The sequence below is a fragment of the Netta rufina genome (genome assembly GCF_964035555.1).
Source record: "Netta rufina genome assembly, chromosome: 5".
Classification (NCBI taxonomy): domain Eukaryota; kingdom Metazoa; phylum Chordata; class Aves; order Anseriformes; family Anatidae; genus Netta; species Netta rufina.
The window spans coordinates 52,959,297-52,986,418 of NC_140128.1; the positions used below are offsets into that span (position 1 = coordinate 52,959,297).

General features: G+C 42.9%; 1 protein-coding gene across 2 annotated transcripts in view; it reads left to right on the forward strand.

Moving 5' to 3' along the window:
- The first annotated feature begins 2,835 nt into the window (after positions 1 to 2,835).
- Positions 2,836 to 27,122, forward strand: part of EVL (Enah/Vasp-like) — a 75,233-nt gene continuing 50,946 nt past the window's right edge. For both annotated transcript variants that reach the window (XM_084288431.1, XM_084288432.1), the window contains exons 1-3: positions 2,836 to 2,969; positions 10,552 to 10,720; positions 16,659 to 16,836. In XM_084288431.1, coding sequence (XP_084144557.1) covers positions 2,959 to 2,969; positions 10,552 to 10,720; positions 16,659 to 16,836 — 358 coding nt within the window. In that variant the 5' untranslated portion in view covers positions 2,836 to 2,958. The remainder of the gene's footprint in view (positions 2,970 to 10,551; positions 10,721 to 16,658; positions 16,837 to 27,122) is intronic.

The window sequence follows — 27,122 nt, forward strand, 5'->3', positions numbered from 1 at the left end:
TCCTCTTTGCACCCTCCCAGTGTATTTACAGACGTGGACAAGATGCCCCCCCAGCCTTCTCTTCTCCAGCCCGACCACCCCCAGCTCCCTCAGCCTCCCCTCACAGGAGGGGTGCTCCAGTCCCTCCAGCACCTTGGCTGCCCTCCATTGGGCTCTGTCCAGTACGCCCAGGTTCCTCTTAACCTGCCAGCAGTACCTTGCCTCATGCAGCCAAGAATCCCATCAGCCTGCTTAGCAGCAAGGGCACGTTGCTGACTCACGTTCATCTTGGTGCCAGCCAGGACCCCTGGGTCCTCTTTGCAGAGCTGCTCTCCAGCTGGGTGGCCCAGCACGTCCTGGTGCCTGGGGTTGTTCCTGCCCAGGTGCAGGGCGCTGGGCTTCTCCTTGTTGGACCTCACGAGGCTCCTGTCATTCTTTTCTAATTCAGGCAGTAAAGTGCTGTTTACACAAACTCAGCAGTAATAGTCTGAGCAATGTATGAGCTGTACAGAAGAAGTGCCAATTGACTCCAAGTGAAGCCAAGTTTTAAATTGATGAAAAGCAGGAGTTTCTGAATGGGACAGAAGTGCTCAGAAACCAGCCAGATCTCAAAGGAGAAAGGCAAAGTATCAGGTAAATATGGCAGCCAAATTGAAATCTCAGTGAAAGTGATAATAAAATGTTTTGTTAAGCAGAAAAAGAGAGGAGAGGAAAGGGGAGAGGAGAGGAGAGGACAGAGAAAAGACAAAAAAAAAAAAACCAACACCACCACCACTAGCAAAAAAACAGCTGTAAAAATCTCTTCTTGTATGTTAGTGGAAACTCTTTTTCCTTTTGGGTTGCAACCTTCCCCCTTCGGCTGAAAGCCAACACCCTCCCAGTGATACAGAGATTTACTGCAGAGGGATGTGAAGCTGCCTTTCAATGTGCAGTGCAATATCCATGGTGAGACTGAGCACATTTTCGCCTGTGTTTTAGCTGGGTGATGTCTCACCAGTAGTTTCCACATCTCTTCCAGGTGGACAATGAAAGCAATCTGTTATAATGGGAAAGCAGTGAACATAAAAGCACTCGGCTCCTCTGTTCAGGCAGAACTGCACAGACGCATTTATGGATCTGGGGGATCTTGCCCAGTTCAGCCTATCTGCCAGATCCCTCTGCTCCTGCTGTGTTAGGCAGGGACCTCAGGTTATTCACCCATGTGTGGCCCTCTGAGACCACTGCCGGGACGTGAGGGATTTGTCATCTCCTGGGGACTGGTCTCTTTGTGGCTCTGTGGGATCTGAGCTGCCAGCACATCGAGTAGCCCCATGGGAGAATTATTTTCTTGAGCAATCACAGAATCATAGAATGTAGGTTAACAAGTGATACCGAGGTACAGGACGGTGTTAATCCCCTTATGAATGGCAATAACCAGCTTCTGTCTTAGCTGAAGAAATACTTTTCTTCTGATGTCTTCTGGCTCACCCATATCTCCTTTGTCTTCCTTTCTTTGTGCTCTCCAGGTGCTTGTGTTGACCTGGGCTAAGGAGGAGCAGGTGGGAGCCCTGGGTATCCAGTGCTTGTGTTCTGCAGTTGTTTGCCTTTTGTGTTTGCACTCTGTGTGTTTGTGTAATCACAGATAGCAGCTGACGTATTTACACGCGTTAAGAGAGCGCGTGAGCCCGCTGACAAAAAGCAGAAATTCATGTGGGAATGGGGAGAAAACCCCAGCTTCTTCTACAGGCAACACGCACACGGCAGGGCCCGTCCAGCTCTCCCTGCCCTTTGCCTTGCACTCGTTCTCCCTCTGCTGTTAATCTGCTTGGGCCAGAAGGCACCCACAGCCTGGGGCCATGCTGGGAAGGCTAGAGAGTGTTTGCAGGGTATCTGTGTTTACCAGTTTGCCAAAGCAAGGAATATGGACGAAAAGGAAGCCAAGAAGAAGGATCTGCCTTAAAGACCTGCCACCTCTGAGAGGCAGCCCATCAAAACCGCTGCAGGTTTACCCTAGGAGAGGTGGTGCTCAAGTACAAGCTAGACTTCCCAGGACCTAAAATACTTTTCTTTTTGCTGCAGTATTTTCAATTACTATTCCTTCAGTTTCAACCTGTGCTGGTTGATGTCTCACCAAGCTAGCTGGCATTGCCCAGTTAACAGAGCTGCAGAACAAGCAAACTGGGGACTGCAGAGATAGCCAGGGGTGGAAGCTCCTGCAGGGCTGTCTCGCTGCAGACACAGGCAAAAACATTGGTGGGCAGCTCCTGGCAGGATGGAGATGAAGGCCTGCAACCTCCCAAGGGCTTCTTGCAGGCACTCTGTGGTGATGGAGATTGTGGTGATGGAAAGCCCAACTAGCAGGTCCAAAACAGTTCTCCCAGCCACTGCTGAGAGGAGGGCACGCAGTGCTTACATATCCAGTGGAGCAAATTTTGTCCCATTTTTGACTCTTTTTCTTTTCTCCTTTTTTCTTTTTCTTTTTCTTTTTCTTTTTCTTTTTCTTTTTCTTTTTCTTTTTCTTTTTCTTTTTCTTTTTCTTTTTCTTTTTCTTTTTCTTTTTCTTTTTCTTTTTCTTTTTCTTTTTCTTTTTCTTTTTTTCTTTTCTTTCTTTTCTCAGAGAATTAACCTGTACCTTGAGAAAACAATGACATGTTTTTAATAGCTCTGCCACCAATGAGGAAAGGGTGGTGCATCTAATCTTACTCTATATTGTTTGCATTTTTGTTCAGTAAATCAGCTGAAAGTAGTAATACATTTCTTCTTTAAAGTCCCTTCCCCGCCCCTGCCAAGCAAGTAAGTGTTACTTCCTGCCCTTTTGCTCGCATGATAACGCTTCCATTTCCTGTTTTGGGTTTAAGCCTTCATGTAGGCTCCCGGGTTGTCTTCCTGCCAAATTTGTGTTCGGCCGTGTAATCAGGTGAAATACCCTGTTTGGGTGTAAGGGCACGTGCCAGATTCGAGTGTCTGTTCCTCCGGGATTACCTGACCAGATCTTCCTCAATGGCGAGCCCGTAAGTACCTGGGATCAGTGCTCTCGATGGCAGTGAGCTCAATGAATGGGGTTAATGGGACTGGATGGAAAGGAAAGTGTATGCGTCATAGTGCAGGAGCTCTGCATTCCGGTTGTGGCCTCACAGGCTAATTTATACTTTTGTAAAATGATAATTAAGGTTTATGGCGATGCTACATGAATATGCATCTCCTGGCAGTGAGGGAGAAGCGAGCCACGCTCATCCCCAATCTGACACCACCAGCTCCAGAGGAGCTGTCGCGGGTTTATTTGCATTTCTGTGGGGATTGAAGAGAACCCGAAGCTACGCAATGCCAACTTTAATGAAAGACCTTTATGTTGATTTGCTGTACGCACACATGAGTCTGCCTCTCCTGATGACTAGTTATGATTACAATCCTTAAAAGCCTTTGTTTAAAGTATTGTTCTACCAAAATATGCGTACGGCTGGCCAGTGAGTGAGAGATTTAGTCACGGATTTTCACTTGACAGTTTAGTCTTGGGTTTTGCATGATGTTTATTTTATGAGATTAGTTACTTCTTCTTTTTATTTCTGTAATTCAGTGGTGAAGGGAAGTGGTTTATATTAATAGCAACCTGATCTAGTAAAGTTACTTTTTTACCGTTTTTGTCTGAGTGTGTGTTTATAGATTACTTGGGTTCACTGTGTTTCCCCACGGCATTTGCTTGATACTTATTTTTAGGACTTCTAAACATTGGCTTGACATTTATTTTTAGGAACTCCCAAAGTTTATCTTCCAGGTGGCACGCGATATCAGAAAGCAAACCCCACTTCACTGCAGAAAGAGACGTTGTGTGAACTGAAGCGTGAAGGGAGCGGTGGAGTGGGGTTTCTCCATTAGGAGACAGCAGTGCCCCTGCCTTGCTGGACGTGGCTCTGGGCATCCGGCTGCCTCGCAGTGATGCCACTTTTCTGAATCACTACACTTCCGCTACGAAGTGCCTACTCTTTTTTTTTTTTTTTTGGTAATTGTTGAGATAGTGATGACTGGAGTTCCCCTTAGAATCACGTTGTTTCTTATGGTTCAGTTTGCAGAACATACCAGAAAAGCGAGGGGTTAAAATTAACTCCACCATGTAGCATCAAAATCTCAGCGCTGTAAGCTAAGCAGATGTGCCAGCTTACAGGAGAACAAATCTGCAGCCAGGACATCAGCCCTAATAGCAGATCCCCGGACGGCAGATCTGTTATTTAAGTGTCACAGCGGACACTGAGAGGTCACAGCTCTGCATGAACTTTCACAGGTGGTGCTGCAGGACCGAGCTGTTGTGCAATGACAGGCCCATGTGAAAGATCCCCTCCGCTGCGTTATCTTTCTGCATGTTATTTATTTATTTTTTTTTCTACTTACATCTCCCATGATCTAGAGCACTGAGGGGTGACAGAAGCATGCTCCAGTTTCTCTGGTCATGCCAGGATTGCACGGACATTCCCTTGTAACTCATCTCCCAAAGTCCTGGCCTCGCATGAGATCTGAGTGCCTCATAAGCTGTGCCTTGGTTTCCATCTGAAGTGTCTGCGGTGGATGCCGGCAGTGGTTACCAGAGATGGCAATTCCCATGGGGTATGCCAGTAGAGAAAGGGGGAATTTGAAGCAAATATCTTCATTGCTAGCAGAAGGAAGAGTAGCTCTTAAATATTACTCCTTCTGGAAGCAAGTGCTGGTGTACTTGTTCGTGTTAATGCTGTAGGTACCATTATATCAATTTCCTGCTCTCTAAAATATGTATTTATCTCCCAGGCATGTCATGACTCGCTATTTAGTGTCCTTTTGAGAGCTGCTTGTGAAGGAGGTTTTGTATATGCTCGATTTTCTTGTAATTATTTAATACTAAACTATTTAGATGTGGGAGTTTAACAGTGGAGAAAGGTGACGGCTAGGCACCTGCTGCAGATGCTCAGAGCAAACAGCTTATCTCCCTCTGCTGATGCAGCCACGGCACCAAAGGCAAGTCTTCCACATGCAAGCTGAGCAGGAGACCAAAAACCCACAGCTCCTGTGGGAACTGGACTTTGCTTGGGGCTGGTCAGGGCAAGGGCTGCACTGCCAGGGAGGTCTCTGCACCGGCAGGCAGCCAGGAGGGAGTGCGAACCGAGGGCTCCTGACTGCTGGGCCTTTGGGTTCGTTTTTCAGGGGGTCCCAAGAAATGAGACTCAGAAAAGCGGTTGTCAGCCCGCCCCTCCATCACCCACACTGTGTTATATATGGAACCGGGACTGCTATTTATCTAAATGCCTGCTAGAAAATATTCAGACATCTGCATGTCACCATGGATCCAGACCGCCTCTCTGTAGGTGAAGTCCCTCTGGGTTGGTGCTGCCCTTTAGGGTGATCAGTGGCTAAGTGCTCCTGGTTCACTGTGAAGTTTTGCTGTGTTGCTGGGGAGGTAAATGAGTTCCTCATTGCTCCGGGACAGAGGTGGGATGAAGGATGGTGACTTGGGGTGTCCTCGGCTTTGGTTGCTGAGGGAAGTAAACTTGGAAAAGGAGGTCCCGAATGGACTCACAAACATGACTGACGTGGTGTTGCAGAAATGGGGGTCCCAATGAGAGATGGGGTCACAGGCAGAGCCAGCAGTGAATCTCTGGTGGGGGGGGCTGAAGAGCCACTGCACTACAGCAGGCTTTAGCTGCAGTGAGCTCAGACCTCAGGTAATGGTGTATATAAGCCCGAGTGACCTGGCAGGCTGGTGTTGAGAGGGTCTCCTGTATTTTTTGTTCCCTAAATCCAGTCACCAGACAGAAATCCCCACCCGTTCCTACAAAGATACCTGCTGAAACACTTTCCCTGCTTCCAAACCATCATTATATTTGTTGCAGTGAAATCAATTAAAGTCTGTTCATCAAATAAGTCCAGCAGAGTTTGCAGCACACTTTCAATGCAGCAGGACCCTGACTTGTAGCTTGCTAATTCTGAGGTTAACAGATACTTATCGCACAGACCGCACGTCTCCATGTAGAGGATTTTTTATTTAAGTTAGCTATTTTAAAGCTAACATTGAGATATTTCTGTCAGCTTCTTAAATCAGCATCAGCATCTGTTTCTTGCGTGTTAGGTTTAACCACACGGCTCTAACTTTCTGCAGTCGGACTCAGAGGACAAGTGAGAGGTGTTAAAGGGCTTGTGAGTCACTCGCATGTTTTGTGTGCTGAGGTTTTGTGAGGTAGGACAAGGCTTGGGCAAAGCAATATTAGCCATTTCTGGCACCAATAAGGATGATTAGATCAGTCCAAAATAATTTAAAATGATTAATTATTTAAAGGAGATGGAGTGGGTGGGATTTGATGGGAAACGGAAATTAAAAATAAGGTAAATGATTGCAAAAGTAGCTGTTTGCATTTCCTAAAAATACCAGAAGACAGCTTGCTTGAAAGAGAGACAACTTGAGCAGCTTGAAACGTGGTGGGTTGGTAATAGGTTCAAAGTGCCATTGCTTGATTTCTATTAGGGGAGCTTTCACACCTTATGCCAAGTGAATTTCTGCCCCAAGAAAACGGTTCTTCTATAAATATAAAGAATAGTAGGAGTCTTCTGGTCCAGCCAGCATGCTGGAGTAGAGCCCACAGAATTGGGTGTTAAACCCTGCAGTTGGTTAGTTGCCATCAGTTTATTACACTTTTTTAAGAGCATGATTCAGTGATCCTCCAGAAGTTGTCCTGTATTGCCATGGCTCTAGAAGAAGGTGTTTAAAACCCCTCTGGACAGGTAACCCCTGGGTGGGCTGGTGCTGCCAGAGTTCCCCAGGTAGTGCTGGGGCAACCTCATGCAGTGGTGGTCTCGCCCCAGATCATGGGTCAGAGGTGGGCACAGCAGCTCAGGACCACTCTGCACAAGTTGTATCCACAAGAGGATGCCTTGTAAGCAGAGATGGTCAATGAAGCAGCAGCACAGCTTGGACTCTCATGTTTTTCACAGTCTGGGACATCAGAGACAAGTGCTGGAGACCCTTCAGAGCCTCTGCTGAAGACTTGCTGTCAACCATTTTGGTTTGCTCCCATTTTACTGTTTATGGTGGTTTTTTTTTGATTGAGTTCTGAACGTTTCGATTTTATATTTTGATAGCCTGCTGGCCTCGGCAAAGTGAAGACTTTTCTCCCAGACTTGGCTCCCTCACCCCCAACTTCCCCAGTCATTTCTGTCATTTTGTTGTTTCTCTTCTGTTTCTTTACTTGAAGTCAGCCAGGTTATGTCAAGAAGCTCCATTAAGGATAATTCACAAAGATGCAGATATTTTCCCCAAGGCTTATCTTATCCATACTCCTTTGTGGTTCTTTTTGTCTACGATTTCTTGTTAATCATGAATTTACTAAAATGCAGGAAGAAGGGGGCTGTCCTTTTCAAGTTCTACACAGATGGAAGAGGAGAGACATTTGTGGACAAAGTCACCTTCATTGCAATACTGGCTTGGGGTGCAGCCTCCTAGAGCTACCCCTAACTGCTCTCAAATGTCTGTGTGCCTTGAATGGTCCTTTAAAGCTGGAAGTGACTCATTTGGGGACTGCTGCTGACAATCTAATAAAGCAAAGAGGATACCGCAAATCTACATTGCCAGTCCAAGCATGCTACACGATGCAGCTTTTACCCTTTTCACACGTAATTGCCTATGGCAGAAACCCAGATGGCTGAGTCTGCTTGCATGTTGATGTAACATAAAAAGTCAATAGAAGAATTTGTAATATTTGGACTGGTATGTGAAATTTGATGAATCATTTGCAAGACTTACCCATTTTTTGGTAACTTGAGCATATTCTTAGGAAAATCAGGCAAGTTCTGGAAGCTACAGTCGTGACTTGGTGTATAAATGCTGATACATGGCAGACACTTCTCACAGAGAAGGAATTTGACTATGTACAACAGCATGTCTAAAACCCTGTTTATTACTTGTTATGTGTAGCTGACAATGGTATCACAGAAATAACAGATTTTTTTGCTTGAGCCTTGTGATACCAATTTTGCTTGGTTTACGTTTAAAATAATGCAGTCCACAGGGTGCAATAGAAAGGTTCTCACTGACCTTTATAAGAGTTGGAATGAACGTTTTCTGGATGGTTTTCAGGGAAGCCCTTAAAGCCTCAGTGAGACAACTGTGTTTTTTTGTGGGGGAGATGAGACCTCAGGCATAAAGAGTTACACCTCCATTTAGGGTGAGACAGCAAGCTAGCAATGGGTCCCCAGAGGCATTTTAGGTTTTGAAAGATTGATGAAGTGCTTTGCAGGAAAGGATTCCCCTTGTGCTGTACTTGTTTTATGTACCTTTCTGTTATTTCACTGGAGGCCAGATAACTGGCTTAATCCTGTTGCCATTAAATGAATGATGAAAAATGTCCATTGACTGCAGGGAGAGCAGGAATTGAGCTTGATGTGTTGCTTTATGTTACAGTAACAATTAGTTGTCATGCATTAAATATTTCTCCTGGGGTCTGTATTTCCATCATGGGGTTTAGAGGGTGTTTTTGCTTCCGTTCTTAATGGCAGCAAACTCTGAAGGCAAAGTTGCTGCATGTGTTGGGATATCGATACGGCGTGACAAATAATGGCCACAGTAAGGCCCTCATGTCTGTATGCTTAGGTGCATTTTCTGTAAGTATGGATAATTTGATTAATTTATGGTGATAAAGCTGCCAAGGAGCCCTTGGCAATTGTGGGCTCCATAGTTCACATGCAGGTACCGTAAGGTCCCAGACTTGCTCTGATGAAACCAGTGGCACGCTCTCGCTTACTTTAGATCAGCCTTGTAGCAACCAGCAAGGCTTGAGGAGAAAGATCTGGTGTTATGCCAGCTGAGAGTGGCCCTCCTGGGACAGAGATTTTTGGGATTCCTGCAGCTTTAGTCTTGCGGATCTGAGTACGTTACAGACCACTGCTGTTCCCATGTTTTTACATAATAAAAGTACACTTTGGTCTGAATGTTCTTAGCTCTGTCTTTCTGGAGATGTCTTTTAGCGTCATTGCTCCCTCTGTAAACCTTGTGAAGAGTTTTCAGGCTCTTGCCCACAACCTGGAGGAGGTCTGTGAACTGCTTGGAGGCTGTCAGAAGTGACTAATGTGATGAGCCAAATGTCAGTGGGCTTTCGTTCACACTGGGGTATGCGTCTGCCTTGGGAATCTTTTTGAGAGCCACGGATCAGAAAAGATTGAAAATTGCTGCTGTTATCTACCCAGATCCCCTTAATACTTAGCATGCTCCCTTTTATTAAAATGATGACAGTGATGGGGTTGAATGGGGTTGGGTTTGCAACAGTTGGTATCATTTACAAGTGGTGTCACTTGGCGCGGTGGCAGGGCAGTAATATGGTTCAGTACCACCCGAGAGCTTCTCCTGTGTTCATCTGACTGAAACTGAGGCATTGCTGAGAGAAAATCAAGACAAAGAACTGTATGCAGGAGGGGGGAAAGGGATTTGTGTGCAAAGTGGATTACCACTTGATACTGCATTGCTGAAAAGTGTTTAATACACCTTGGACTGAGGAGGGGAGGTCTTCGTCAATATATATAGTTCTGAAGTTAATAGGATGGCCACAAACTTACAATATTTGCAGGTTGTAAACTGTAAGAGTTTTAGTTAGGCCTCACATGCAGTTGTTGAAAAAAACTTATGTTCAAAGATCTCAAATTTTATTTTGTGTAAGGAACTCTTATTTCCTCTGGCATAAAAGTGGGTGGGATTTTCAGAGAGCAGGAATTAAAATCCTGACTGCCATTCCAAAAATGCCACCAGTGGTGGCTGTAAAGCGCTACGACCTGTACTGAGTTGTCACCTCAGCAGTACTTGCCTGTGGTATTTCTTTCATGTGAAAAGTGCACTTTAGCACTGATCTCTTATATATGTCACTAGTGCACAAGCAAGAGGTAAAGAAACGATGAATTTCTGTGAGGCCACAGAACAAAAAATACCCATATATTAATGCTCTGTTAATAATGGTTATCTGCTTTAACCCTGCAATGAAGAAGTCTGTGGAGTCCCCATTTTCTTTGCTGTCAGGGTGAAGGCACCTGTGTGTTTTGCACTGCATATTCTGGGATGTCTGAGTGCGTCACCGGGTCTGAGCATTAGGCGTTAGCTGGATTAACGTAATTGATTTCTTCAGTTTACCTAACGTGGCTTTTGGTTCAAGTAGTCTGCTTGCTTCCAGTTTTAAATGTGTAACTCAGCTTTGCATGTCATGTTTATTTTGTCAAGAAGCTGTAAAATATTAGTCAGTTTTCATGCAAATGTGAATGGCTTTGCTTGCCAATAGGTACATAAAATAAATAGAGCATTCATACTCTTGGACAGTTTTCATAAAATGTGTGCGCTACCAGTTATTCCTCAGGGCATAATATTTCTATATAGAATAGATAATCAGTTCAGCAGCATACTGGAGTTTTTTAAGTGCAAACACATACACGCAAGCTTTAATTTAATAGGCAGATTATATTCAAAGGATTAGCAGATTTATTGTAAAACATACGTTTTAAGTGGTTCTGATAATTTCTGTTGTTTTCTTTGAGGTGTTTTCAGTAGTAGACAATGAATTCACTTTTTTTTTCTCTTATTTTGTTGTGTTTTTTTTTTTCCAGTGAACAGAGTATTTGCCAAGCTCGGGCTTCAGTTATGGTCTATGACGATACCAGTAAGAAATGGGTGCCAATCAAACCTGGACAGCAGGGGTTCAGCAGAATCAACATATACCACAACACGGCTACTAACACCTTCAGGGTAGTTGGAGTTAAACTGCAAGATCAACAAGTGAGTAACTGCACTAAGTTTCCTGTAAATGAACCTTTGGTCTCTTTAGATACCATCAGTTCTGTAGTCGGTGAAGTCTAGCAACATTTCCTGCTCCCTGCAAGATGTCTGTGAGTTCATTTACTCCACACATTCAGATTTTGTACAATTTCGTAGGGTACAGAGTGTGTCATGATCTATTACTGTTTATTTGCAAAATGAACTTTTGGTGAATGTGAGAGATTTTGTTATATTCCCCCCCTCCACCATGTTTTTGCTTGTGAAATGAATTTTATTTCATTCTGCAGGTGTTGTTCTCAGCCCCCTGTTTTTGCTCACTTTTAGTACTAGATATACAAAAGAAAAGCAGTATCACCTTGCACTGCTGTGCATGGGTGTCTCATAAAGCATGCTTGTTGCATTGCTGTGATAAGCAATTAGTTCCTCATAACATCCTCATCACATTTTGAAGTCCTAGATGCACCCTGTGACCTGATTTATGGCAGGCTAAGCCCACAGGGCCTCCCTGGGTATTAAGGGAGATACATGGGATTTAGATAAGCAGAAGTGGGATCAGAGCCTCCTCGGCCACTCCAGCCCAGTGACCGCCTTGCTCTTGGGTGCACCAGGCTGTGCATGCTATCAGAAGCAAGAAACTTTATGTCTATACCCAAAATAACAAAATTATGCTTGTGTAGAGTAGCGGTGCTATCCTGTAGTCCTGTGGTTGTCATTTCAGAGCAGAAGTTTGAGAGTTGGGGACTTCCCCCGTGTGTAACTGTGGGGATGGTGCAGCGGCAGCAGCCCGGTGTGCCCTGGCTGCCCTCCTCCCATGCTTACCTTGTGCCATCACGCTTGTGGGAGGCTCAGAAAAAAAGTGTGCAAGTGGTTTCCTGGCGGGTTAGAGAGCGGCAGAGCCCTGTGGGAACATGTGGTGAGCACCTCAACCTGTGTAAGGTGGTCAAGGGGCTCCTGTGGCAGGGAGAGTCGGGTCCGGGAGCAGGAGCAGGGCACCACCACCACCCAGCTGCCAAAATGTTAAACTGAGCAGTCTGCACATGAAATAACGATTTTTTCTTTATTTTATTTTTTTATTTAGCACATATTTTAGCTCCTTGCAGCACACTTTTGAAACATCTGCAACATCGTTTGCCTCTGTTTTTATCCTTCTCAGTAGAGAAAAGCAATATAGTAATGGAGCTTCATTTTAAAAATAGAAGATATTTTTGAAAATGAATGAAATACAGTGGCTGCTTAGTCACTTGTGAGAATCAGTACTGCTCTGGAACAGACCGTGCTAGTTATTTTGTGTAGCCAGCCAGTGAATGTAAATGGTATTCATGTGAGACAATCTAAAATGCATCTGAATAGCCAGTACAGACCAAGCAAAAGTCATAATGTCTACATATATATGTATGGAAGACTTTGTATGTGTACCAGAGGTCTGTCTTAATCAGAATATACAATTTATAGTGTAGGTTATATTTAAAATTCAAATCTTGATCTCTATTTTAAACATGTTTTATATTAACTGTAATGCTCTATTTGCTTGCAAATGTTCCTTCTTATGAAAAGGTTGAATGCTATCTAAAAATCATCTCAATTCAGAAGGAAACAGTTATATATTTTTTTTTCTAGAGTTTGAAGACAAAAAATGCTCCTTGAAGCAAACAAAAAAGTACAGGTTGCTTTAGTCACTTAAAACTGGCTAAAAGAAAATACCTTAAACGTTATTACAGAAATCTGGTATCATGAAGACAGCAAATGTTCTGAAAGGCTCAGATTGAGAATTTGATATATTTTATATGAGTCTCACATGGAGCCATAAGCTTGCTAGGCTTGCTAAGTATTTGCATTTAATGAGAGCCAAAGTGAATTTCAGTTAAAATAATTCTCTGTACAAGCCATTTCATGCTTGCTCTCAGGTTGTGCTAAGTCACATTAAAAATGAGGTTTTATTACAAGCTGCTGTTTTTCAAGGAAAGACATATTTTTCTGAAAAGGACCAATCTTCAGCTAATATGTGATTTCGCATATAATGAGGCTAATGAAGCTACACAAATTTCCAGGAGTTGAGAAACTAGTTTAAAATATGTAACGCAATAATACTATGTAGGAACAATTTTAAGTTTTATTGCATACTGTTTGGCAAGGCACAGACTAGAGTAATCTTCATGATTTCACCCGTGCCTGTCTTTAATGTTTCCCTTTTAATTTTTGTTGTTTTGTATTGCAAGTTCAATAATCTTTCTCTTTTATTTTCATCCCCTCCCCCCCTTTTTTTTCATGCATCTCCTGTAGACTGCTTTTGTTATTTTTTTAAAGTTTCTTTTCAGTTTCCTAGCCTTTTTCTGGGGCACATGTTAGAGTTTTTGATCCTCTCTTCCCATTCTGGTTACTTTGTCTGTGTATATTTTGCTTTCTGGCTGGTGGTGTCTAAAAAGGTGACCACAGAGAGAGATGTTTTTTAGAATGGCAGAGCATCAGCATCATTCTCACCATCGGGAAGTGGTCATCAGACCACTCATTCCTCTTGTGTGTTGGGATGACATGCTCGCCGCGTGCTTGCACGCAGCAGCACTTAGCTGCAGACCGGCAGTCAACGAATTCCCCTTTCTGCTCAGATGGGCACATTTGCATAGGCTCACGCTGGCATGAGCAGTAATCTTCAGAAAAACAGAAGTAGCTTTTTGAAGCTTTGGAGTAGCCGCAGAGGCCAGCACTGTTTGTTTTGAAGCTGCGGCCAGGTCTGTATTGCAATCACTTGACATCACGAGCTTTAATGTCTCTGTGCAACCTTCGTTTTCTTTTAGCATGTAGCCCGAGAGAGTCACAAGCAAACAATTTGCTGCAACTTGCAGCTTGCCAGCTGTAATTGTAACCTAGCCTCTTACAAAGGTGAAGTGTGTTAGCTTCAGTCACCGTGCAAGGCTTTCAGCAAGGTAAGAACATACAGCTGGTCCATCTCCATTGTCTAGTGGACAAGCAGGAGCTTCCCAGTGCACGGTCATGATCAGCTGAGAGTTTGAAGGGGTGATTTTACATCAAGTGATTTCAACTCAGCATGATCTCATTGCCGAAGCGCATGTGCTGAACACATAGGTGGGAAGAAGGGTGTAAGGCAAACGTGAATCATGTCTCCTGAGGGCTTTGTGTATTGATGTGGCTAAGACGTGAATGTAAAAACAGGGCCTTGGGGAAGGTGGGACTTCTTAAACTTGGGCCTGAGCCAGACCTGAAATGGGGACAGCATTCTTGTGATATAAATTAAACCACAAAAAAAAAAAAACAAAAAAAAAAACCCAACTAGTTAATTACCTCAGTAACTTACTGATGTCAGTCAGGTTTGGGCCTGCTTGCAGAAATACAGAATCTGGCCTCAACTGTAGCAGTTTTTAGCTGCTTCATCATGATCCCTGTGTTTTAGCAAACACACGACTGCTGCCCATGGGAGGAGTTTGTGCTGGGAGCACAGCAGCAAGCCAAGCTGATAATAAACTTGTGGAACATTTCATGCTCTGGAGAAACGAGCAAATGCCTTTTTCTGACTTGATAAACAAGAGTATGGGGTGTAAGACTTGTGCAGGACCTCTGACCGTGTGGCTGTGGTCACACAACCAACACCCATCAAGACCCCCTATTACTGTGAATCCTGTCAAACATCACCATCACTGCTGCTGATAATTTGGTAGCCTACAGACTACAGTCAAAAAGAAGACTTCTCAATTTTGAGTTTCTTTATATATCCATGCCTGCCACAGAGAGTTTACACTTGAAACTGAAGCAAAGTTATGAGGGAGAGTACCAGACAGAAGTGAGGCAAACATTTTTTTTAACATTAAAGTGATGGAATATTGAAAGGCATCTTTGTATTAATATTATGAACAATTGGTCTGTGAAACTCCTTGCCATACAGTATAACTGAAATCCAGAATTAAATAAAATTCAAAACAATGCAGATAGTTTTATCAGTAACAAGAGTATTTTGTTTCAGGATAGAAAGTATTAAAATGGATTTGAAAAGAAAAAAAAAAAGCCATATAGTGTGCCATGTTTCAGCTTTTAAGACAAACTCTGAGTGAAGAGTTACAGGAAGAACTATTTGTTATTGACAAATCTATTACTTCTTTCTGCAAGATTTCCAATAAGTTTCCCCAATTCAGCTATGATAGACTGAAATTGAAGGTGAAGACTAGGCAAGATGAACTACTGACCTGCTTGGCATGGCAGATACTAATTTACCAACATATTGAGCTTTAGAGTAAAGTTCCCTTAGAAATACCTGTACAAAACCCCCTGTGCACCGAGCAGTGGGACCTTCTTTATTTTAATTACAGCTCCAAGGCACACACTTGCCATTGTGTGCCTTGAGGAGTCTCAACACCATCTGTACAGGTTGACCTGTGTGCACTCATTTTTAACAATGGCAGGAGAATCTATCCTCTTTTTCCTGTTCTATAGGAACATTAATCAAAGAAGGTAAAATGAAATTCACGCTGGTTTATATTTCACTCCCCAGTTCAGTCTCCATTTTGAGTTTGAAGACACGGTTTTACATGGTTCATCTAAGCATCCTGATGATTTATGAAGGTCAACGTTCAAATTCTGTCTTTATTCAACTGAAGTGATCAAACCCGCAGAATAAAGAGGGTGCTGAATTCCTGGAGTAGATGTTCTGGGAGAACAAATTTTGAAAAGTTCACCTGAATTCTCTTAAATTACTTTTGGCATAGGTGTTTACAATTTCTGTCTTTCTTTATACAACAGCACTACACCTTCTAGTGCTCTTTGGACTTCAGTAGTGCTGTCTTTGAAACAGAAGATCCCTTTAGTAGGTGAGAAAATCTGACTTTGCAGAGCCTGGAAGAAGCTGGACAATCTTTCTATAAATTTCTTCAAACGTACTGGCTGGGCATTCCCTTGGTTAAGCTGTTCAGAAGTTGTTAGAAAGTTTACAAGTTGGTACATGTTAGAACTGTTGGGTTAGTTATTCAGACATGAGTCTACCTGGTGCTCTGGAGAACCCTTGCAACCTCAGGCTCTCCCATCACGGCTCAGCAGTAGGATGGGGTTGGTGTCACCATGTTTTAAGAGAAAATAGTTGTTTAAGCCATTGGCAACAGCAGTAAGTTCATGACTCTGCTGTAGTTGGAGGGACGACCTTTTCCACACTGTCCTGGCTGGGGCAATTGGCTTCCTGCACAGCACGTGAGGTGTGCAGTTCCCATTTTCAGGGGACCAGCTCTCGGGAGCCTGTGTTATAAACCTAGGCTGGGAAGGTGCCGGGCAGCACTGCATCTCTGTGTGCCCTGCCCATGGTAAACAAGGCATTTTATCTAGCTGATTAAATCATACAGAAACACCCTTCTGCTGAAGCCACCTCTTCTCTGGAAATTATAGCATGTAGAGCAAGGGAGGAGCTGGGACAGGGAATGTTTAGTTGGGTTTTCCACGGCATGTCTGATTCTAGACAGAAAAGTCTCTCAACGTAAGAAGCTGGTGGTGATCAGGCACAGGGGAGGAGGGGAAAACCAGAGCCTGTGCAGTGAGACAAACATTTATCTGCTGTAGTGGAGGGCCAGTACCAATCTGTCCCCTTTCCTGACAAGTGCTGATGATTATCCCCCAAAAGATGGCAACAGCTGCTGACACTGACTCTCGACATCTGTCTGCAATATACATGCAGCTGTATCCTGGGCAGGTGCTGTAGAAAACACGAGCAGGTAATAGATTTTGCAGAACTAGCTTGCAAGTCCCTGAGGCTGGTTTGAACTGTTACAAATCTCACCCAGACATGCAGGTCTTCTGTCATCCAAGTGCATGCTGCCTTACCACACTGCCATGGAGCAGCTGCCATAAGAATGCCACTACCAATTTAATTAGCCTTTACCGAAGGCTTTTCCTTTTCCTCACAGAGAACAGAACTCTTTAATTTTCACCCTTCTCTTTCATATCACAGGTAGTGATTAATTACTCAATTGTGAAGGGACTGAAGTACAATCAAGCAACACCTACCTTTCATCAATGGCGCGATGCACGGCAAGTCTATGGCTTGAATTTTGCAAGCAAAGAAGAGGCTACCACATTCTCCAATGCAATGCTGTTTGCTCTGAATATCATGAATTCACAGGATGGAGGTAAGTTAGCAGCCACCAGGCTCTTTATTAGTCTGTGACATTTTTATGACAATTCTTATCAATCACAGTGCAGTTGTGTTGGATGGTATGTTGTGATAAAAAACATTATCCTAAGAAAAGGTTGGTTTCTGGCAGACCCCCTTTAGCTCAGCATTAGATATGGTATGAATTATACATATTTTCAGGTTTTATTCTTTTTCCTCCCAATTTTTCATGGTACCTTAACTCACAGTAGGAAATCAATGGCTATTTGGAAATGCCTCAGCATGCAGGTAACCCCACTGATTTCTGTGGATCTATCTATAAATTCTGTTATCTGTAACATGGAAGAATAAAGTGTTAAATAAATAGAAGCTAGGGTAAAATTAGCAACCTTTTTTAAGAACTTCTGAGGTAGAATACGGAGCTCATATTTCCAGTATGTCACGTCTTGGCTGCAGTTGACTGTGCTTGTGGGTAAGCTTTGAGCATCCGGTGTCTTGGTTATTTGATAAGGTAAAATGTAAAGGCTTATGCTCTGGACATTGACTGGTGTTACTCATAACTATTGTACTGACTGTAGTTGAGGTTTGTGGTGAAGTATACTATCGTGTTAAATTGCCATTGCAACAACTTGCAAAGGCCCAGACTCAAGTCCCCTTTTCTCAATGGAAATCCTATTCTGGTATGCAATGCTGAGATTAAGTACTGCCCTCACTAACACACCTAGGACCTCTTTGAAGTTCATGGACTGTGACCAAAAAGCAGTCTTCATGTGGTGCTCTTTTTCCTACCACAGCCCTGTTTTTGTTTTGAAAACACAGCGATACAAGGTTAATGTCACTTGCTGCGGTCCGTTTTTTGCAGCAGTGTTCGATGGCATGAGGCAGCAGCCCTCTGGGGAAAGCAGAGCAGTAGCTGTCCACATTATACCAGTTTCCAAGCGCACAAATATCCTTAAAATGTTTATTTCAGTCTCCTGAAAACACTTAATGCACAGATACATCTTACTAGTTAGTATACTTCTAAGGATTCATATTTCTTCTTTTGATATATCCATTCATGCTATTAAGCTGACAAATGCTAAAGTCATCAAAGAGCAAATTCTGTTTTCAGAAGTAGAGAACGGAATTTGGCCTTTTTCAGTTGGCCTTCTTCAACTCTAGTTGTGCCACAGCAGGAGAACTTCAGGAGGAAATCTGGCCAACACTCCCCAGTCCTAAGCTTGTGTGTACCTGAGTAGTGCAGAGCTCTTTGGCTGTGAAAGGTCAGCTCTGTTAGATCACCAGGTGAAACTCCAAAATTCTGATGCTTTGCTTCTGATCTTGAGGTGTGATTGGCTTAATGTCTATGTTGAGAGGCTTTTTGCAAAAGCTCTTATGTTCATTTATTTTTTCACCTGTCTTTTCCCCTCAGTGGGGTGGGTTTTCTTCAGGATTTTGAGGTTGGTCCAGAGAGGCTCACTGAGGAAGCGTGAGTTTCAAGATGAGAATTTATTGCCGTTATGCTAAAGTGAAAGGAACTATCTTAAAGTGGACTTGTCTAGAAATTTCAGTTGTAAGCTATTCCTAACAAAGTACAACAGGTATTTTATGAAAGAATATTTGGATACTAAAAGCCCTATTAGATTTCTGTTAAGTTTATTAATATAGAGTAAATAATTATTTGGATTTGTTTCCATTATTTTATTAATTAGAATAAAATAGTGTCAGATAGTTAGTATACCATAGTGTTTTCAATGCTCTACATACACAAGGTTCAGACTGTGCTGAAGACCTTCCATTTAAAGTTTGTACTTGTCTTATATACAGACATGAATTGGGTCACACAGATGCCAAAATTTCCTGCTTTCTTAAAAAAAAAAAAAATAGGAAAGAAAAAAAGGAAAAAAAAAAGCTTTGGTAAACAATCAGTTTTCAGCAATGCTTTTCTCTTTTACACAAAACATTTAAGGTTTCAAAGATTGTCAGCTGTCTCATTAGATACAGCTAAGTTTGTCTAAAACAGGAATTTCAATTTAAAGGAAGTTTCAGCATTATTTTAAACTCTGATTTTATGAAACAAAGTCCCCAAATATTCATTTTTTATCAACTTTTTTTTTTTTTTGAATTCCAAAATATATTTTTGCATGTTTCCCTTTAAAACTATGAAATTGCCATTAGATTATACTGAAACAGTTTGGCAGTGGTAGTTGTACCTAATGTCCTAATGTACCTAAAGTTTGCTGAAACAGACTCTTTTTCTTGGTTGTTCTCAACAATAACTTCTCAGAAGTAACTATCAGGAATTACATTTATTTAAAAAAAAAAAAGAAAAAAAGGAAACAAAATAAAAATTCAGAATTTTATTGACTCAAAAAGGAAAGTATTTTGATTCAAAGCTTCTTTTTTCTCACTACTTCGCTCTTTAGAGCCAAAATTCAAGCTTTTGTCAGCATTAAATATCTTGACACTGCACTTCTGCCCTGCTGTATTCATAGCCTCTGTTTGTCTGGGCAGCTTCCCCTTGCCCTGCTTTCCCCAGGCAGCACTGGAGGTGTGGGCGCAGTCAGCAGAGGCACAGCACAAGCTCTGGGAAGGCAATCAGTCGATGCACAACCGCGGACAGGGCAGCCTGCATCCCCCCACCTTTGTGTTCCCCGCACCACTGTGTGATGCTGGTGTTCAACAGATACCTGTTCTCCCTTAGGACTTTTCTATTACCATAATTTTCCCAGCTGTTGCAATAGTCTCAGCGTGAGAGTTGACAGCAAAAGTGTGTAATGGATCTGAGGTATGAGATGTATTTTCAGATCTGCTCTTCCAGGCTCATATTGCATATTGCTCGTATTTGTGGGCATGAATTCACACAGGCACATGTATCCATACACCTTGTCAGGCACAGCCCCTGCCATCCATTCTGCTGCCTGCATGCTGCACTGGGGTTTGATTTTCATACACAAAACTCATTAGAAAAATGAAAGCATTTATTATATCCATGCATCCATGTGTTAGGGTTTTGCTCTTGTGCAAGACAATCTGTCTCTTGTGGAGACAGATTCCAGGTTTGAAGAGTGTATTTGTACACACAGAACTGTTCACACTCATTAATCCCTCAACTGAAACCACAGAGTTAAACAGAGGTGTTCGCTTATGGCACATTCATCCTGAAAACAGCCCATCGTAGCTATCTGCTAGCTCTACAGTTTGGGATTTGCTACATACACTACTTGGGACGTGCTATTGTTTATTTGTTCCATGTATCCTCACTGAGACATTGCTGCGTTTAGGCACTGCTATCTTATAGCGGGGCACAGGTTCTGTCTTCCATCTCCCTTCGATTTACTGCCCACTTGTACAGACTGAAATGAATCATGGCAGACTACAGCAGAAATCTGGGGCATGTCTTCAGCAGATGTGGAGTCAGGGTACTGTAACTAGATAGACATTTGCGAAAATAACTAAGTCCTGTTCAGAAAGCAATGGTGTGGGTTTTCTGAGCAGCATATTACGCTGAATTAGAGAGTCTTAAAATGGTAGCAGTTCATGTCTGGGGGAATTGGAACTAATTTCTAGGCAGTGCTGACTTTGGCATGAATGAGTCACTTGAAATGAAGACACGGTTCTGAACTCGTGCTGAGAATCGCTGTGCTGTCCCACTTCTTCACGAGAGAGCCTTGTACACCACCATCACCCATCTCTCTGCGCCGGTCGCATGAAGCACTAGCGAATGTTAAGCCAAGCGCTTCATTAAGTGCTTAAGGTTAAGTGGGCTGAATCAGATCCTAAATCCAGCTGCTGACTCACAAGCCTGTGTTAATCTGGGTTGCGTGTCGAGATCATCCCAGGGGAGGGATTCCTCCCAGGAGTATGATGGCCCACTTTTGGGAAAGTTGGGAGGAAAGCCATAGCCAGAACTTGCTGCCAAGGCTTATTTCTGCAGCGGCTGAACTCGCTGACGTTGGCTGTCCCCCACGTGTCCAAATTCCTAGTGATGTGATGGGAGCTGCATCCTCAGGATGGGGTAAAGAAAGTCCTTACAGTTCTGGAACTGAATGCAGTATTCATCTCAGTCTTGTGCTTTGTAAGGATGCTAATTATTGTGTTGGGAGTAATCTAAAATGATATAAAATACGAAAGAAAAGTAATAATGAAAGTGTCCCATCCTTCCTTGAGAGGTTGACTCACTGAATCACAATTGTTTACCTGCCAGCTTGTTTATATGCCTAATTACTTTGATTTCCTTATATATCCCTTTAGACTGTCCTCCTTTACAATAAAAATGCAGAGCTGGTTCTGTGCCAACCTGCGAAATAAGAGCAAATGATAACATTGACTTGCTCATTACCAATCTCTTGCTTATGGTTGTTTAATGGTGTCATTTAGCAAGGCCATTAGTGTGACAAATGGCTTCTTGTTAAATTGTTGGTTTGATTAGTTGTTGTTTTGTTTTTTTTGTTTGTTTGTTTTTCATGGGAGTCCCCTTTGTGAAGCCAGCCCTGTTTACTGGTGTGAATTACTCGATGCAAGCAGTGTCCCTGTCCTGCCTTGTCACTGGCAGCTGGATTTCACTGGGGACTGAGCAGCATCCCTTCTTGCCCTGCATTTTACATGGATCATGCTTGCAGGCTGTTTGATGTCTGCTAAGCAGACAGGGTTCATGTTCTTTGGGGCTTACATCCTCTTAGATTTAACAAATGCAATGACAGGTGACAGCACAGCACGGATATTGGAGCAGGGCATGAGGTGAGGGTATCAGCAAGTGTCTTGAGCTTCTGTGGTTGAAAGACTAGGTACCTCTTGGAGAAGAACAGGCAGTCTTGAGATATGCAACCTACGGGTAAATTGTGTAATGAGTATTATATATTGTGGATTTTTTTTTTTAATTTTCTTTCAATATCTATCCTGGGGAGATATTGACGTGCTATATAAGAAAATCATTGGTACTCACGGACCTGACTTGACCTCTGCAGGAAGAGCATTTTGGCAGTCAGGGGGAGTCTTTCCCACTCCTTTTCTTCTGATTAGTAGATCTGCTGACTTCTCTTTTTCACCATTACAGATTATTTGCAATTTCTCCACTCCCTTTTCCATAAGTTGGATTTGATGAAGTTTTTTGGTGTTTGAGATCTTTTTCAATTCCTTCAGTTGTTCCACTCTTTCCCTAGTCCAGACATGACTATTTCCATATTGCTGGAAGGAAGTTGCTTGTAAAGCACTTTAAACCCTCCAAAATAAGGGTAGAAACAGAAGAAAGCATTGATTCACCAAACAGCGATAAACTGGCAGCATATAGCAGAATTCCTCTCCCCTGGTTAGCTGCCTGAAGTATTTGTAGTGTTTCTGTGAGCATGGGATGCGTGTGAAGATTATGGTGCACCAGATTACAGATGAAAGACTGTAATTTATTGGATATCATTTTGTAATGTTATATTCAGCTCATTTTTCATTAGCATTTTTCCAACTAGTCCTTTAGCTGTGTTAGTCTTCTACAGCGCAGTGGCTGGTTTATTTGATAATATCGCCCCAAGACTTCCCAGCACCACAGAGGACACAGTGTGGGAAGACAAAAGGCTGCGTCTTCATTACAGTCCTGCATACTACATAAAATAACTAATCAGTAACGGAGGGGACCCACCACAGAGTACAGTGACCATTTGCAGCCAGCTGCTTCCAAAACTTTTCTGATGTAAAGGGATCCGTGCCCCATGCAAGCCACTTCATGTAACGCACTGCAAGCTGCTTTCCCACACTACCAGGTGTGTTGGTGCAGATTATAAAACACTAAAATGGTTTATTCTGTGCACATTTTACTTCTAGGTATGCTGAGAGCATCTACAGGCTGATGTAACCTCACATCACGTGGGCATTGCCATTATGCTGCAGGTCTTTTAACCGAATCGTCCCAGAAGTTGTTCCTATTTATAATGTATGCAAAGAGAACTTGTAAATAACAAACTTCTAAACTTGCTAGTGTAAATATGATCCATGTGGTCAGATGCCCAGCGCTAGCCAAAATAGCAAGCCACGGGCAATGGTTAATTGGGTGCATGTTAAAAATACAAAAAGCTTTTGCTTCTTTAAAAAACAAAGCTTTCCTGGGGGAATAAATCTTACCCAACTGTCATCTTCCAAAAGCACAAGAGAAAGGTTTAGAGAAATTAAGTTTCACAATTTTTCCAGCCTCGTGCTTACTCCAGTTTCAACGTAAACTTCAGCTGCTCAGAAATGCACTGCAGATGGGGCAATTTCAAACCTAACTCGCTGTGCTTTTTCCTTTTTCCTTTCATCTTCTGCATTGCTTTAGCACTGGGTCTGTTCTGGAATAATCCACCTGACATAAATATTCCTGTAGTATATTGCTTACTATGGGAATACATTTCTTCAGATGATCGTTTCTGAACTGGGCAGAGATGAGGTGTTATGGAGCAAACAAGCGTGAATTTTCTTGAGCAGCCAGTGAAGGGTACACCCCTGCCAGTGGCCCTGTGCATCTTCAGTGGTTCCCATCTCTGCCCGATCCTCTGAGGGCAGGATTTCTCTTTCAGTCTAGCTGAGAAACATCAGTTCAGGCCATAGCAGCACTTGTTATGCCTCACTCCAAAGGCTCTTCTTTACTGTGCTGATGGAGATAACAGTCCTTGTGCAAGCCCACTGCCCATGTTTCCAAAATAACCAACACTTCTCCTCCTGCCGCTTAGGGCACTTGCCTTACGAGCTTCCCCTGCCTGCAGAACTGCTCCGGTTAGGTTGGGTTTTCCAAGAGGAATACGTGGAATTTCTAAGAACTTGGATACTCGACATAAGTTGAGGCCACATTAAGAGAAACATGTTTACAGCCATTCCAAGAGAAGGAGACCACACTGGTGTGCTAACACCACCCTCACAGCACACCCAGAGCTGGAAGCACTTGGCCCAGCCAGAAGGAGCGAGAGGAGGACTGCTTCATCTGCCGGCTTAGCGTGGCTCCAGCTGAGCGCAGCACAGGAGGTGGATTGCTCTATTCGTGAACAGATAAACTGGGCTTAAAGTCTCCTTCCAGCATTACAACTGTAAATATCACTGCTGTTATTCATCTCCCAGGAAGTACCAGACCGTTATTTAGTTATTCTGCTGTTAAGAAGTAGGCATCATTTCTTCCATTCATTTTTTTAATCCCCCAGATGGTGGGCAACCATGGCAAAATGTTTTCCAGAGCAGTGAAGTGCTCTCCTGGCATTATGCTAATAAAACCCCGTGGCACGTTGCTTGTAAACATCTTAGCCACTTTCTGCAGGATTCTCTTATCCTACCCTCACCCATCTCGAGCAACAAAAGGTGCCTCTGTTCTTTGAAGAGCATAACAAATCTAACGGCTCTTGAGGCTCTCACTGATGTTTTTGCTGCACTGAAATCTTCAACACTAAATGCAAACCACTTCAGGAAGGAAACCGTGTGGGGAGAAAACTGCTGAGAGATTTAAAGGAGACTTGTGCATGTTGAGAGAGGAGTCCTGCTAGTGAGATCCCCCAGCACCATTGCCCTCAACCCTTGTTTTTCTGAAACTGGTGCAACCTGGCAAAGCCCCCAGAGCTCGGTGGAAAAAGATGCAGTCTGGCTTTGTCACTAGGCTCTTGTAAGTGGCAGTAGAAGACAGTTTAAAAAAAAAAAAAAAAAGGAATTTCAGGAATTTGAGAAGTGTAGTAATTTGCATGTAAGCAGTGTGGGCCAGATTTTGGCCATCGAATTTTTTAGAGACTCTTAGTAGGATGTCCTTGCTCAACACACCTCTTTATCTCCCCCACTGGAAAGGGCTCCTTTTTGGGGGTTATTCTGGGCTATATACACACCGTGTCCTGTGTCAGGCAATGCCTGTGTGAGGAGATCAGCCTCAAGCCACCGAAGTGCAAAAATTGTCTTTCCCCTGGAGATGCTGTGACTCAAGAGCTGCTCCGTGTTGCTCTCCCTCCTCTGCCTCCTCTTGTCTCCCCAGGGTCATGGTGGCAGAAGACGTGTTGCCAAGCATAACCTCAGTATAGGGTGACAGGGTGGGATGTCCTAAAATGCCCAAGGAAGGTAGGTGTTGGCTCCCCCAGCAGGGCACGGTCCCTTGCAGGATCCCAGCCTGAGTGCTGGACTCTTCTCATGGTGCATCCTGTTTCAGTCTCTACCACATTGTGCAACAAAAAAAAATGTCTTTTTATGATGAAAACAGTGTTTGCTTTTTTCTTTTTATCTTTTCCAATGCCATACTTTGGCATGCCAAATCTCAGTGCATGTTGTTTTGTTCAACACTAACAGACTACAGGAGAGTTATTTACTGGTTGGACATTTCATTGCTTTCAGTGAAAGAGAAATTGCTTCTTGCAAGAGATTTATTTATTTTTTTATTTTTTTTAAGAAAACTTTCAGTTTTGTGTTCATTTGCTCTCATTCTGAAAGTGCTTCAATATTTGGTGTCCTGGGGTAGTCTCTAAAATAACTTCACTCTAATATGATTTCATTTCTATCAGAACAAGAATTGCATTTGAGGAAAGTAGTTTTGTCTTCCTCTTCAGCCCCTGCACGAGCAAGAGGCGCTGCACTTCCACAAGGAACAATGATGCTCTGTTTAACTCTGCACGTACCCTGACATCCCACTCCAACCTTTTTGTACTCTTTTGCACTATTTTTAAAGCCAGATATTGAAAAGAGCGTTCTTTTTGAAGAGAGAAAAAACGGTATCAAAAACAAATAAATTACTTCAAATGCTCTGAGGGATGTGTTTGTTCTTAAAGGAAAAAACTGGCCCGGCAGTCTGCCATGGTGGTAGTTACACAGATCCAGATTTGCAGAGTGATAACTCTGATAGGCATTCCTGACTCGAATCACCAAAAAAGGATTGATTTTTAAGATGGTGCTGCACTCCTTTAAGTGCTCTCTATTTTTGGAAAAGTAAACTGTAGAAACTTCCAAACGGTTGTGCTCAGAGTGACATCTCCGGCTTTCTACAACATTAATAGGTATCCGAGCATACCTAATGCAGGGATATTGTATTGTATTCGTTTTCAATCATCCTGCAAAAATGGCGTGTTCTGATAATTAGGGTGTTGTCTAATCCTAGTGCTATACACACACGCAAAAGAACTTATATTATTCACAGGTACCCTATGCTAATTTTTGGGTACTAATTAATTTATAATGGTGATTAACTTGAAATTAAATATACAAATGTATAAGGATTATGATAGGTTTTGGTTTAGTAGTTGATGAGCTGGCAAAAAAACTTGGTTCTTCTTTATTTAGTCGATTTTCTGAATTGCCATCTAAGGGTCAGTTCTTACAGTAGCTTGTCTCCATGCAATAGTCCTTACACTTCCCTAGCTGTGTCTCACCCCAAACATGCAATAATTGTGTGATCACAGTCCTCCTGTTAACTGGAGCAGAAGTTAAATCTTTCATACAAACTTCTGCATCTGAGCAAAGCTGTCTCTGTGATCAAGGAGGAGAATCAGATGCTCCTAGGACGTTCAGATATGTATTTTAGGTGCCTCTACCAGTCACCTTTAAGCAAAATTCAGACCATTTTCCTCTTTTTCTTCATTGACTGTAAAGAATTGCTGTGAAGAACCCTTCCCTGGTATAGACAGTTTTTCTATGATCCTCTTCCAAACTTCCTAATTAATAGAGTAATTATTTCTAATCACAGCTATAATTAATTAGTAATTACAATAATAATTAAACCTCTGGTTTAATTAATAGTAAGTTACAGAACTTGAAACGAATGTACATAAGCTGTATTTTTAGCGATGCTCCCTGGATTTCCCTGGGACAGCCAGGGAGAGCTCAGAAGGGTGCGTGTGTGAGCGTGCATTCACATGGGCCCTGCTCATCGGATTATCACTGCTCTGACCGCCTGAGCTCTGCAGACAGATGGCCTTTGGACATGCAAATTTTTGCGTTTTAAACCAGAAGTGAAGTCGGGAAACAATTCACAAGTATCTAGATAGGAATGAGCTGCTGGGCCAAGAGGATTTTTCATGTGTAATCAAAATAAAATTGATAGTGCTTTGAAACAGCTTTTTCTTTATTTTAATTTAGCTTTCATTATGTGCCACAATTTGCTGCATGAACAACGTGCAATAAAAATGCTTTCCTGCTCAAAACACACAGCATTTAGGACCACGGCACGGAGCAGTGCAGCCGAGGAGTTTGGGCACGGCCACGCAGCCCTCTGGCAGCAGGCTCAGCGAGAGGCAAGTTGTGCTGTTTGATTCGAACCCTCAGCGTCGCCATATGCTGCCGCCAGCAAAGCATGCAGAGCAGCTTCTGCCGCTGGCGGGTAATCCCCGGGGAGCTCACGCAGATTCT